At 46.5% G+C, this 13,655-nt stretch overlaps 1 protein-coding gene across 23 annotated transcripts in view; it reads left to right on the top strand.

The window, feature by feature from the left end:
• DYSF (dysferlin) overlaps window positions 1-13,655 on the top strand; it is a 233,094-nt gene that overhangs the window by 160,055 nt on the left and 59,384 nt on the right. For 14 of the 23 annotated variants that reach the window (XM_045369111.3, XM_045369106.3, XM_065526969.2 and 11 more), the window contains 2 exons: window positions 110-186; window positions 7,442-7,504. In XM_045369111.3, the coding sequence (XP_045225046.2) occupies window positions 110-186; window positions 7,442-7,504 (140 nt within the window). The remainder of the gene's footprint in view (window positions 1-109; window positions 187-7,441; window positions 7,505-13,655) is intronic. The other 9 variants (XM_045369115.3, XM_045369113.3, XM_045369109.3 and 6 more) reach the window with 1 other exon arrangement.

Raw genomic sequence — 13,655 nt, 5'->3', positions numbered from 1 at the left:
GAGAGACCGCAGGGTCTTGTCTCGGTCCCTTGGCTGAGCCCTGGGGCTGGTGAGGGGCGAGTCTTTTGAGAGAGCCCCTCTCAGGCCTGGATGGCTCCCTCCCCTGCAGACGATGTGAGCCTACTCAGTCCTGGGGAAGACGTGCTCATCGACATTGATGACAAGGAGCCCCTCATCCCCATCCAGGTAGGATGGACATCTTCCAGGGAGGCCTGGGTCACCCTTCCCCTCCATTCCTCATCTCTTCCCACCCCTTCTCTCCAACCCTTCATTATCACACGGCCTCTATACACATCCCCTTCTGGGCTTCAGCAGCTGGACACTGTCCAGTAGAGAGACCCAGATGGGAGCTGTCAGTCTGGCTGAGCGGGGTGGGGTGCGCTCATCTGCGCAAGACTCAATCCCTTTTCTTGGAAGCATATGTGAAAAATAGCCCCTCTACCCTGGGGGCCATGGCGAGGGCTTTCTCCTGGAGATCACGAGAAAATCAGGGTGGGGAGCAAATGAGAGAAGGACAACAGGGGAGGGAGCAAGTGGGCCATCTCTGGCATCCTCCAGCCCCATCTCCCTAACTTGGACAGGCCCCTTCTTAGGGGGAAGGTTGTTCTGTGGGCTTGTGCTTGGTGGCTTCTTGGAGACAGCTTAGAAAGAGGAGGCTGTGTCCAAGCCAAGAGTCCATCTCACCCCATTCCTCCATCTGCAGGGAAAAGGAGGAAAGAGGCAGGAAGGGGCATTATTCTAAGGTCTCCAGCCCTGGGGGAGGTAGGAGTCATCCCTTTGCTACATACTCAGCAACCAAGGGCCAGCCAGTGATGCAGATGCCAGTGCCACAGAGCATGGCAGGAGGTCTGTGGCATCTTGTGCTGAGAGGCAACACTGCCCCCACTGTGGGCCATGGAGTGGCTCTAGATTCTGTAGGGCTGAGCCCATCTGGTCCTTCCCACAGCAGACATGGAGAAAGGTCTCACTGTGAGCACCAGCCTTGAACTCACCATCTGTTCCAGGTTGTCACCCTCCTCTCTGGGCTTTGCAAGATGCTGGTCACACCCCTGGCACCCTGGGGCTCCCAGAACTTCTGAGCCACCCAGAGGCAGAGCCTCCAGGCCTATGTGGACAACACCTGTGTCCTCGGGCCTTGCTGCATCTGTAGTTTCATTGATGCTAAAAGTCCTCAGAAGCCCTGAGTTCCATCTCACCAGCCTCCATGGCTCTCCAGGGCACTGCCCTGCCAGCCTTTCTGCTGGGAAGACCTCCTGCCCCCTGTCCCTTCGCCAACTCTTGGTCATTCTTTAAGATCTAACTTAGGCATGGTCACTTCTCTGGGGGAGTCTTTCCTGGTTCCTCCTCTTCTGTGAGACTTGCCTATTTTGGGTCACTGTGCTGCCCTAGGGCCTGCACGTCTCTGTCGATGTTAGCACATTCCCCAGGCTGAGCTCTGGGGAGCAACTGCGGCTCCTTCCTCTTTGTATTCTCAGTGCTCAGCACAAGGCCTCGCTTAGCGGAGGTGTTAATGAAAGTCTGTCTGTCTGGACAAGTGGGTAGATGGGCGCATGGGTTGATGGATGGATGGATGGATTTTCTGGCTACTGTCTGTATGGATCTGAGGAGGAATCACTCTCTTGGCTGGGGAAACCCAAATGGAAATTTCAGATGTCCCTATGTGAAATTTAACTAAACTCAGTGCTAGTGCCTCTGGCCTGCTTGGGTGTTTATAGCTGAATTAGGCAGATAATTTGCCCCAAACTCTGGCTGCCTGCTCCTGGCTCCTGTTTCCCGGCTGCTCCATGGGCCTGTCTGAGATTGTGCAGGGAAGTGCAGGGCCTGCCCAGCAGGATTTCCGTTCTGTGTGTGCTGCCCTCAAAATGTCTACACACTCAGATGGGGAGGGACTATTTTAGGTCCTGCTGGCCACAAGCACAGCCAGAGGCAGACGATGAGGAGGCCCAGCCTGGCCATCCTCCCGGCGTTGACATGAGGGAACTGGGGCTGGGGTCTGAGCCAGAGCCAGGCCTGTGCTGTTTGTGGGAGCACACGGCCACTCTGGCTAGAGCTGCCGGCCAGACCAGCAGCACTGGTTGGAGCTGGGATGGGGCTCCTGGAGGTGTGCCCACCTGGGGAGGGGCTGGGCCTCCCCTGGCCTGGGATGGGGGAGGAGGAGGAAATGACACTGCCTTGCTCTGATGGGGGAGGCTTGGACCTTGCCCTCATGGAGCTCCCTGTCTGATGAAGGAGACAAAACTCTGTTCTCAAGAGCCTCAAACCCAGCAGGGAGACCAGTTCTGGTCTCCAGGGAGCCCTTGCCCTCTGGGGAAGCCCCTTGTCTGGTATCTGACTTTGTTCCTGTTTTTCTCTGAGATCTATTGCTCTGATTGGGCTGATCCAGGAAATCTTTCACTTGTTCGCCTCTCCTCCCTGTCCCTGGCACTCTGGAGGACAGGCGCTCCAAGGCCAACCCAGGAGGCAGCTGACCCTGGGTACAGTTCCAGTGGTTTGCTAGATAACTATGGCTGGGCTCTCTTCCTCTCCCTCCTCCTCCAATGCAGATAGCGTGAAAGTCCCTGGCCTCTGGGGACAGGAGGGACGAGAGGTCTGGCAGAATTTGGATTTTGGCTGGCTCCTGTCTGCCCCACCGGTGTTTCTCAGCAGCCTGTTCCATCCTCACAGTTGATGCAGCCCTGCCTGGTGCTGGATGTGTTCACCGTGTCCTGGCTGTGGTCCTAGGACCCCTCCTAGCTCAAACCTGCTCTTGCCAGAGTTACCTTTCCATCTTGGTCCCTTCCTGTCTCTTTCCTCAGTGACACCTTCTCTCTGCTCCCGAAGCCTTCTTACCAGCATCTGCCCAGGTCCTGGGATGAGCTGGCCACACATTTAGAACATGTCACTGGAGACCCTTGCTTGATGTTCAGGCCATGGGCTGGCACACTCACCACGGAGCATTTCTCAGGTTTCTAGAAGTGTTTTGGTTTGTGTCGAGAGTGGCCAGTTCTGGAGGTGACTCAAAACGTGTATAAGGCAGGTCTGTGCTCAACCTCCCAGGGCTTGTAGATCAGTGTCTGTCTCTAGGAGTAAGCGGGGGCCCCTGCTTGGGTGGTGCCTGGCCTCTTTAAACTCTCCATGGCAATGAGGATTGGGATGAGAAATACTCAGACGTATTAACTCCACCACTTGTTCTTGGTCAGTGCAACCATCCTATGTGTAGACTTTAGCCTGGCAGACTAGGGGTGGGGGTGGTGTGTGCACATGAGTGTGCATGAGAGGTGGGGGGATAGGAGCAGGTGTGTGCACGAGCTCCCATGGGTGCTGGCCAGAGGAGTGTCTAGGCTTGGTGGTGGCAGTGCAGGAATTGTGGCCTTGACTTTGAACTTTCTGAGGGCAGGCCTGGGTGTGTCATCAAATAGGGAGAGCAGAAGTATCCTATTCCATCTAGTTCTCTGCTTTAGAAAATGATGTTTCATTGTTTTCAGACGATAAAATGATATGTGTTCTTTATATAGCATTTGGAAAATATAGAAAAATACTGAAACCCACCCAAACATACAATCTGAATGCACAGCTCCCAACATTTCATTCCCATTCTTTCCTCTTCCTTCTGGATTTCTCTTTCTGTCTCTGATTCTGTCTTTGACTTCATTTCTACCTTTAAAATAAAATTAAGTTCTTCGTTCACTAGTTTTTATTTATTTATTTATTTATTTATTTATTTTTTATTAAGGCAGTTCTTGGTGTTGTAACTATGATTAGGGGAAGAAAAAAGAGTGTTCAGGAACACACAGAGAGCCTGCCACCCCCTGTCCCTTTTCTATAGAGAGTCTTGAAGCTCCAAATAGAGGCTGTGCCCCCAGAAATCACACCTTTGAGGCACTGAGATGCCCCCAGAGCCAGCTGGGTATGGCAAGGGCGGCTGTTGCTGAGCATTCTGAGAGCGCTCTTGGGTAGAGGGGCTCCTCTTTAAGTCTTCAGAGAAGGAGAATTTCGGGAGGTGGGAATATGTGTGTGCTGAAGAATTAGAGAAATAACTTTTAGGAAGTTCCAGCTCTGGTCACAAAGAGACAAGGGAAGAGGGGATGTCCAGAAGATCTCAAATAAGTGATGCCAAAGTGAGGAGATGCTTCATTAACAAGGAGACCAAACTCTTGGAGTCTCCTGGCCCTGCAGGTTCAGCATAGGTGAAGCATCCGGGGAAGCTTCTCCGGGGAGGGGCCTCTGAGGCGGGTGGGTGAACAGGGGAGGACAGGGAGGCTTTCCTGGCAGGCAAAAGGGCTCGGGCAAAGGCTTGGAAGTGAGACTCTGTGTGTATGTTGTATGTGACAAAGAGGTACGTGTGTGTATGTACAAGTGTGTGTGGTAGAGGTGTGTGTGTGGTAGAGGTAGTGTGTGTACATGTGGGGTAGAGGTGATGTGTGTGGTAGAGGTGGAGAGTGTGTGTGGTAGAGGTGGTATGTGGTAGAGGTGATGTGTGTGGTAGAGGTGGAGAGTGTGTGTGGTAGAGGTGGTGTGTGGTAGAGGTGATGTGTGTGGTGGAGGTGGGGTGTGTGTGGTGGAGGTGGTATGTATGTGTGTGGTACAGGTGGTGTATGTGTGGTGGAGGTGGTGTGTGTGTGTGGTAGAGGGGGTGTGTGTACATGTGTGGTAGAGGTGGTGTGTGTGGTAGAGGTGGTGTGTGTGGTAGAGGTGGTGTGTGTGGTAGAGGTGTGTGTGGTACAGGTGGTGTGTGTGTGGTAGAGGTAGTGTGTGTGTGTGTGGTAGAGGTGGGGTGTGTGTGTGGTAGAGGGGTGTGTGGTACAGGTGGTGTGTGTGTGGTAGAGGTGGGGTGTGTGTGTGGTAGAGGTGGTGTGTGTGTGTGGTAGAGGTAGTGTGTGTGTGTGTGGTAGAGGTGGGGTGTGTGTGTGGTAGAGGGGTGTGGTACAGGTGGTGTGTGTGTGGTAGAGGTGGGGTGTGTGTGTGGTAGAGGTGGTGTGTGTGTGTGGTAGAGGTAGTGTGTGTGTGTGGTAGAGGTGGGGTGTGTGTGTGGTAGAGGTGGTGTGTGTGTGTGGTAGAGGTAGTGTGTGTGTGTGTGGTAGAGGTGGGGTGTGTGTGTGGTAGAGGGGTGTGGTACAGGTGGTGTGTGTGTGGTAGAGGTGGTGTGTGTGTGTGGTAGAGGTGGTGTGTGTATGTGGTAGAGGTAGTGTGTGTGTGTGTGGTAGAGGTGGGGTGTGTGTGTGGTAGAGGGGTGTGTGGTACAGGTGGTGTGTGTGTGGTAGAGGTGGGGTATGTGTGTGTATGGTAGAGGTGGGGTATGTGTAGTAGAGGTGGAGTGTGTGTGTTTGTGTGGGGTAGAGGTGTGGTGTGTGTGTGGTAGAGGTGGTGGGTGTTTGTGGTAGAGATGGTGTGTGTGGTAGAGGTGGTGTGTGTGTGGTAGAGGGGTGTGTGGTACAGGTGGTGTGTGTGTGGTAGAGGTGGGGTGTGTGTGTGTATGGTAGAGGTGGGGTATGTGTAGTAGAGGTGGAGTGTGTGTGTTTGTGTGGGGTAGAGGTGTGGTGTGTGTGTGGTAGAGGTGGTGGGTGTTTGTGGTAGAGGTGGTGTGTGTGGTAGAGGAGGTGGTGTGTGTGGTAGAGGTGGGATGTGTGTGTGTGCGTGGTAGAGATGTGTGTGGCAGAGGTGGGTGTATATGTGGAGTAGAGGTGGTGGGTGTGTGTCTGTGTGTGTGTTTTGTGTGTGTGGTGAGCGTGGGGTGCCAGCAGGAGACAGGCCTGGCCGGCTAGTGTGCAGGAGGCCTTGGGAGACTGTTTCCTCACTCTGTGGGGCGGGTGCTGGGGCTGGCCGGCTCCCAGGCTCCCAGGCTCCCAGGCTCCCAGGCTCCCAGGCGCTGGGGCTGGGGCTAATTTTGAGCCTGCTGCTCTGGTTATAGTCTCTGGGATGCCGTGAAGGTGGGAACGTGCTCCCAGAACCAGAGTGGCAAATTATGCCTAAGTCCCAAAGGGGAACGTGTAATTTCTGAAGCTGGACCAGATCTTTGGAACACTATGTTTAGCTTTATTTTGCTCTGGTGAACTGCCGGTTTCCCTCTCACCTTTCTAAAAAAGAACTGCATTAAAAATAACAGTAAGGCTTCTGTGGGGTTCAGGATGCGAATGGGAGGGGCATAGCTGCTGCCTGGCGAGGCCCATCTCTGGCCAGCTGGGGGTGGCACGTGGAGTTCACCCAGTCTATTCCAGGGGTCACACGACATGTGGCTAGCACCCCAGGGCCATCCAGCAGCCCTGGCTAGGTGCCCAGGGCTGATTCTGCTTCTGGCTCTGAACAACCCTGAGTGGCCCCTCAGTGATGTGTCTTTTCACAGAGCAGGGAGGGATCCCAGTTCCCAAACACCCCTCCTGGGCCCAGCAGGGCTTCACCTTCCGTGGGTTTCTGTGGGCATCTGGGGAGTGTCTCCCAGAATCTTCGTGCTGAGGAAGGCAGGGCAGCCTGGGGTTTGGCCCTTTGGAGTCCTCCCAGAGTCCCCAGCTCGAGGTTTAGAGGATGAGGAGCCAGCCCCGGCAGCTCTGGGTGCACCTACCCTCCTGACCCCTTTGCTCTTTCTCGAAGGGGCTGTGCTGCTTTCTTCCCCTCCACCTTTGCGCTTGCGATTCCCTCTGCCTAGCATGCATCTTCTCAGCTTGCCCACCTGCTAGCCTGGTACTCATCCACCCAGAGCCCCATTCCCTTCTCCTAGAGTATCGCAGTGGCCTCTGAACAAGTCTCCCTGCCTTCAGCCCTGAGCCCCGACGCCCTCCTCAGGCTGCAGCGCAGGGATTTCTTAAGGTGAACATTATGAAATATTGATTCACAGTACTGGGAGATTGCAGGCAAGGAGCTGATGCTCAGAAAAAGATGCAGAAAGTGATTTGTAGCATGGAGTGGAGGTTGGACTGTAAGACTCCTAAAGTCCCCACTGATGTCAGGTTTTGGAGAAGACATATGATGCCCTGGTTCTTGTCCTGGAGGAGGGAGCACTGAGTAACCTGCTGTAGCTTAGGAACCATGCCCTGCAGTGTTAGTGTGGCTCAGTGGTTAGGATGCTGGGGAGTTGGAGTGTCCCTGAAGTAGGCAGATTTTGGAGAGGGAGGGAGGACATGTGAGAGAGTGGGCAGGAGTCAGGCATTGGCTGAGCTCCTTCCACGTGCCTTGCCTTGTGCTGGACGTGCCCAGCCTTCATCTCATTCGTACTCACTGTCGCCTTGTGAGGTGGGCTTTGGACCCATTCTCCAGATAGGACGCTGATTCAGAGAGGTCAAGGGGCTTGTCCAAAGTCACACATCTGGTGAGGTGTTGGAGCCAGGCTTGTCCAACTCCAAAGCACATGTTCTCCCTGGAGGAAGAGCAGAGGGTGCCTGGTCAGAGAGCGCTACCTCCTGGGGACTGTCCAGCCTTCCCTGAAGTGGATTCTCTAATCCCGTTGCTAACCAGCATGTTTCGTTTGTAGCTTGCAGACGGTCTGTCGAGCTTGGCCCCTACTAACACGGCTTCTCCTCCATCCAGTCCTCATGTATGTATTGTTTACTTATTTGTGGGCTCCTTGTGTTCCCTTGTGGGGCTGGGGGTAGGGGGTTAGGAGGGAAACGGGAGGGAAGAGTGGGAAGGAAGAAAGGAGGTATTTCCTGAGCCCTAGCAGGAAAGTCACCTATCTTTGCCTCACTGTAAAGGAGGAGTGAGAGAAAGCTATAGAGTAGATGCTCAGAAATGGACACCCCTAGGTTACTTCCTGGGATTTACCTTAATTTTATTTACCTGTGTGAGGACTGGGGGCTTAGGTGGGGCTGCATGGGCCAGTGGAGGCAGGGAAACCTCTCGATTAGACTCTGACTTCTGGAGTGTGGGACCTCAGAAGCCTCTTCTGGGCGCGGGACCTCAGACGGCAGGCTGACTTTCTGTGCTCCTCCCTGATGTGTGAAGGGGGTGTGTGACCGAGGAACCCTGGCTGGCCCCCTTGGGTGCTAAGAGGTCTGCTTGGGCCAACAGTCTGCTCCTGCAGTTTCTGGCAGGGCTCCTTTCTGCTTGCCTGAGTGGATTCCCTAGGTGTCATCTTTCTGGGCTGTGGGTCCCTCTAGGAAGATGACTTTGGTGTCTAGCCTTCAGCATGTGCTCCTGAAGACCTATGCTGAGGGCCAGTGGGAGCCCCTGACCTGTGGAGGGTGGCGTAAGAGACAGAACTTGCCAAAGGCAGTGAGTTACATTCTACTTATGGTGTCAAGAGGAGGCACTGCTGAACTGGGGGTCTCATGAACTTCTAGAAGGAGACTATCGATATAGATATATATTTTTTCTGATTTATCTTTTTTAAATAAAATATGGAAAACACAAAAAGTGTCAAGCAGGAAGTTAAAACCACTTTTATTCCTACCAGTTAATGATAGGCACTGTTAGGATTTTGATGTGCTTTCATTTTTTAGATGTCTTTTAAGCTCACATGAATACTTTTTAAAAACAAAATTGAGATCATAGTTTTTTTCTAATTTGGATTTTGTAAATTTAAAAGTATATATGAATATTTTTCCATATTTGTTTGTATATATTATGTTATATAATATATATTATATAATATATAATGCATATAATATATAATGTATATAATATATACTATATATTATATATATACTTTTTTTGAGGCAGAGTGTTCCTTTGTTGCCCAGGCTAGAATGCAGTGGTGTGATCTTGGCTCACTGCAACCTCCACCTGCCGGGTTCAAGTAATTCTCCTGCTTCAGCCTCCTGAGTAGCTGGGACTACAGGTGTGCACCACCATGCCTGGCTAATTTTTTGTATTTTTAGTAGAGATGGGGTTTTACCATGTTAGCCATCCTGTTCTTGAACTCCTGGCCTCATGATCTGCCCGCCTCGGCCTCCCAAAGTGCTGGGATTACAGGCATGAGCCACCACACCCAGCCTATTCTTGTATTCTTTAAAGATATGGCTGCATGTCATATGAACTTTTAACTACGTATCATTTGCCATTTAGTTCGTTTATTTCTCCTATTGTCTTCTTTTGTCCCTTAAAGGACTTACTTTAGTTTACTTTATATATGTCCGTCCAGATGATTTCTTTCTGTTTTTTTGTTTTGTTTTGTTTTGTTACCCCCAGGTACACCTGTTCAGGCCATTTCTTGTTAAGGTGTATTCCCAGGCATTTTATGGTCTTTGGTGCTGTTCTAAATGGAATATCTGTTTTTCTTATGACTTTGTCAAACTATTGCTAGAATATGGGAAAATAATATTTTTGTATATTTACTTTGGAAGTGACTCTTTTTAAAGCCCCATTTATTAGTTCTGACTATTGTTCTTTGATTCTGTTTGGTTTTCCAAGTAGGTAAGATCGTTTTCTTCAAATAATGATAAACATGTTAGTTTCTTTCTAATAATAACAGCTTATTCCTTTTTCCAAATACCATTTGATATTTGAGATGCTGCTGAGCAGACTTATTTAGTCATTCATTCTAATGAGAATGCCTCTACCAGATTTCCATTAATTAGGATAATTATTGATGGTTTCAGACAGATATTTGATTTTGGCAAGGTTGTGTCCTTTATTGTTTGTTTGTTTGTTTATTTATTGTTTTTGAGATGGAGTCTCGCTCCGTTGCCCAGGTTGGACTACAGTGGTATTGTCTTGGCTCACTGCAACCTCTGCCTCCTGGGTTCAAGCAATTCTCTTGCCTTAGCCTCCTGAGTAGCTGGGATTTCAGGTGCCCACCACCGCGCTTTGTTAATTTTTGTATTTTTGTAGAGACAGGGTTTCACCATGTTGGCCAGGCTGATCTTGAACTCCTGACCTCAAGTGATCCACCCTCCCTGGCTTCCCAAAGTGCTGGGATTATAGGCGTGAGCCACCGTACCCAGCTGATTGTTAGTTTATTAATAGCTTAAAAATTAGGCATGGAAGTTTAATTCTCTCAAATGTCATTTGGCATTTATTAAGATGATAATTTTATTTTCCATTGTCTGTTAATACGGTGTATAATTGTGCTATATTCCTGGGGTAAACCCAAATCGGTCAATTGGTCATGGTATTATAGTTTACTACAGTTGCAGCCACCTTATCCAATGCGGTCAAGACAGGTAGTTGATTGGCTAATTGAAAAAGTTGATTAAATAGGGACTTATTAAAAGTCATACAAATGTACCACCAACAGGCTAGGTGTGGTGGCTCTTGCCTGTAATCCCAGCACTTTGGGAGGCCGAGGTGGGCGGATCTTGAGGTGAGCCAGGAGATCGAGACCATCCTGGCTAACACGGTGAAACCCCGTCTCTACTAAAAATACAAAAAATTAGCCGGGCGCGGTTGTGGGCGCCTGTAGTCCCAGCTACTCGGGAGGCTGAGGCAGGAGAATGGCGTGAACCCAGGAGGCGGAGCTTGCAGTGAGCCGAGATCGCGCCACTGCACTCCAGCCTGGGCGACAGAGTGAGACTCCGTCTCAAAAAAAAAAAAAAAAAAAAAGTACCACAAACATTTTGTTTTTAACCATATCCATTTAACTTTATTTGTCAATCATTTGACATGTGCCATGCCCTCTTTTTGAATTTGGATGTGCTGACTTGTGTGTCATGTCATCCTTTTGGTATAAATCAAATCCAAAATGCATTATCTAGGATTTTTAGTTTTAGGTTTATTAAAGTTTGATGAGAACGTAACGATACTTGCAAAAAAAAAAAAAAAAAAAAATCTGAGTGTGGAGTCCTCTTAGAGTTTAAGATGCCCTTCCACCTTTTATGTTATCTCCCTTGTACATGATAGTCCTCACTTAAAAAAAAAAATCGAAAGCAAGCCAGGTGTGGTGGCTCTCGCCTGTAATCCAGCACTTTGGGAGGCCGAGATAGGCAAATTGCTTGAGCCTAGGAGTTTGAGATCAGCCTGGGCAGCATGGTGAAACCCTTTCCCTACAGAAAATACAAAAATTGGCCAGGTGTGATGGCACATGCCTGTAGTCCCAGCTATTCAGGAGCCTGAGGTGGGAAGATTGCTTGAGCCCTGGAGGACGAGGTTGCAGTGAGCCATGATAGCATCACTGCATTCTAGCCTGGGTGACAAAGGGAGACCTTGTTGCAACAAACAACTCCACCAAAACACAAAAGCCTTAAATTAGTTTTCATGGATACAATGCCCTTCCTTTTTGTATCCAAATTCTATGTGTTTTTCAGTATATACTTTGTTTATCCAATTACTCTGTTAGTACAACTGGCATAAACAGGTCTTGGAGGAAACATAGTTGACTGATGGCAAACACCCAGCTCATCTTCTGGAGCTGCAGTGGGCATCCTAGAACAGCTGTGGACAGTCAGTGGTTCTGGACCTCAGGCAGATTGTTGCAGACAGGACAGACAGCATTTGTTAATCCTGGCTAAGAAGAAGTTTTAAGGAGAGCTTCTATTATACATTATTGAGTTAGATTTGCTACTACTTAGGATTTTTACATCTCTATTAGAAAGTATGACTTTCAAGGTGTCTTTGTTACACTTTGATGTCAGGGTTATACTAGTCCCTTAAAATCCTTTTCAGGTGTGCTTCTACTTTCTGTGCTCTTAAACAGGCTCTGTGGCATGATAATTATTGTTGCTGAAAGGCCCTAAAATACACTAGAGACACTGTTTATGAACTTAAATTATGCAGTTTGGAAATGATATGATACAAATATTCCAATAGTTTGGCTTTATGTACAAAATGTATAATAGTAGGAAACCTAAATTAAAAAAAAAAAAAGACTGACAATCATGTAATTTAAAAGGTGGTGAAATTGTATCTATGTAGCTAATACAGGATAGCCATGATTTTTTCTCTAAAGTGGTGTTATGTTATATGTTTTGAATTATAGAAGATTTTCAGGAATGCATATCTTATATAATTGTATACGATGCAACTGTCTTGTACGCATTTGTAAAACTGGGCTCAACACATTTTCTGGGAGGGGATTCTTTGATCATTTTGTACTTCTTCAATCAATTTGGTAGCTGAGATGTCATCACATACTGCCTGTTAACATTGGTATAAATTTGTACATATTACTATAATAAAAGCTTTGTATCTATTCTGTTTTCATCTTTATTCTTAATTTTATGTATTTGTGTTATTTTCCTTTTTTATTAGGCTTCATATAATTTCATGTATTTTATAGTTGTTTTCTATCCAAAGAACCAGCTCCTTAAAAATTCTGCTGATATTATAATAGATTGTTTTCTTTAATTTCTACATTGAAGTCATTTTTAAGCGCTTTCAATCTGGAATTCCTATTATATATATTCTAGATATCTTGGGTTATCAGTTTATCTTTCTCTCTCTCTTGTTTAGAAAAGACTGTTAAAGGTAGATATTTGTCTATATTCTAAAAATTCTAAAGTTTTGCTTTTCACACTTAAGTATTTATTTCACCTGGAATTGATTTTGCGTGTGTGTTAACTGTGAGGTAGAGATTTTTTTCTCATATAACTAACCAATGAATTAGTATCATCATAGAATGACCTGTCCTTTCTCATTGACCTACGGTGACAGCTGTGCCATTTGTTGGGTTTCCATATAAGTGTGGGCTATTTGTGGGCTCTCTATTCTGTTCCATTGGTCTATTTGTCTTTCCCTGGGCCATTTCACTATTTTATTTACTATAGCTTTCTAATAAGTCTTGATCTCTGATAAGGAAGTACTTTGTTCATATTCGGAAACACCATTGCTATTCTAGTCCTTTGCTTTTCCACTTCAGTTTTAGAATCAGTTTTTCAATGTAAAAAAAAGTTGAGATTTGTGATAGAGTTATAGTGACTTTCTGGATTAATTTGGGGGAAAGCAGACATTTTTATTATATTGCCTTTTAACCATGAACATTATATATCTTTCCATTTATTTAGGCCTTCTTTAATGGTAATTTAATGAATTTTTATAATTTTATCCAAAAAAGTCTAGTACAACTTTTATTATATTTAGTTCTAGCAATTTTATGCATTATTGTTCTCTTTACTTGAATTTTTAAAGGTATATTTTCTAATTGGTTTTTGCTTGTATATAAATGAAATCAATTCTCATATACAGATCTTATATCCAGAAACTTCGCTAAAATCTCTTATGAATTATACTGGTTTGAGAATTCTCCTGGATTTTCTATGGAGTCAATCATATAATTTGTGATTAATCACAATTTTAATTCTTCTGTCTATATTTCTTTTACTTTTTAATTTTATTTTCTCGTCTTATTGCCATTGACTAGAACCTTCAGCTGATGTTCTATGTACTTGGTTATAGAGAGTATTCTTTTCTGCTCCTAATTTAAAAATGAATGTTTTTATGTTTTACCACTGAGCGTTAAAATTATCAGGTGAACCTAGTTACCTGTTAGAACCTTACTAGTTAGCTGTTTTTTTCGAATGTTGTTAAATTTTATTGAATGTTTTTAAAGTATCCATTGAAGTGATCATATAATTTTGCTTCTTTAACCTGTTAATGTAATGAATTACATTAATATATAATACATAATTATATGATATAATATATTAATGTATATGTTAATTAGGTAACCCAAGATATCTAAAATATATATAACAGGAATTTCAGATTTAGAGAACTTAATATACACTAATAAATATATCTATATTAGTACTTAAACAACTTTGCATTTCTGAAACAATCTAATCTGATCATGATATATTATCTTTTTTTCTGCC

This window comes from Macaca fascicularis, chromosome 13, assembly GCF_037993035.2.
Source record: "Macaca fascicularis isolate 582-1 chromosome 13, T2T-MFA8v1.1".
NCBI classification, from domain to species: Eukaryota; Metazoa; Chordata; class Mammalia; order Primates; family Cercopithecidae; genus Macaca; species Macaca fascicularis.
This window is presented reverse-complemented; position numbering and strand designations above follow the sequence as displayed.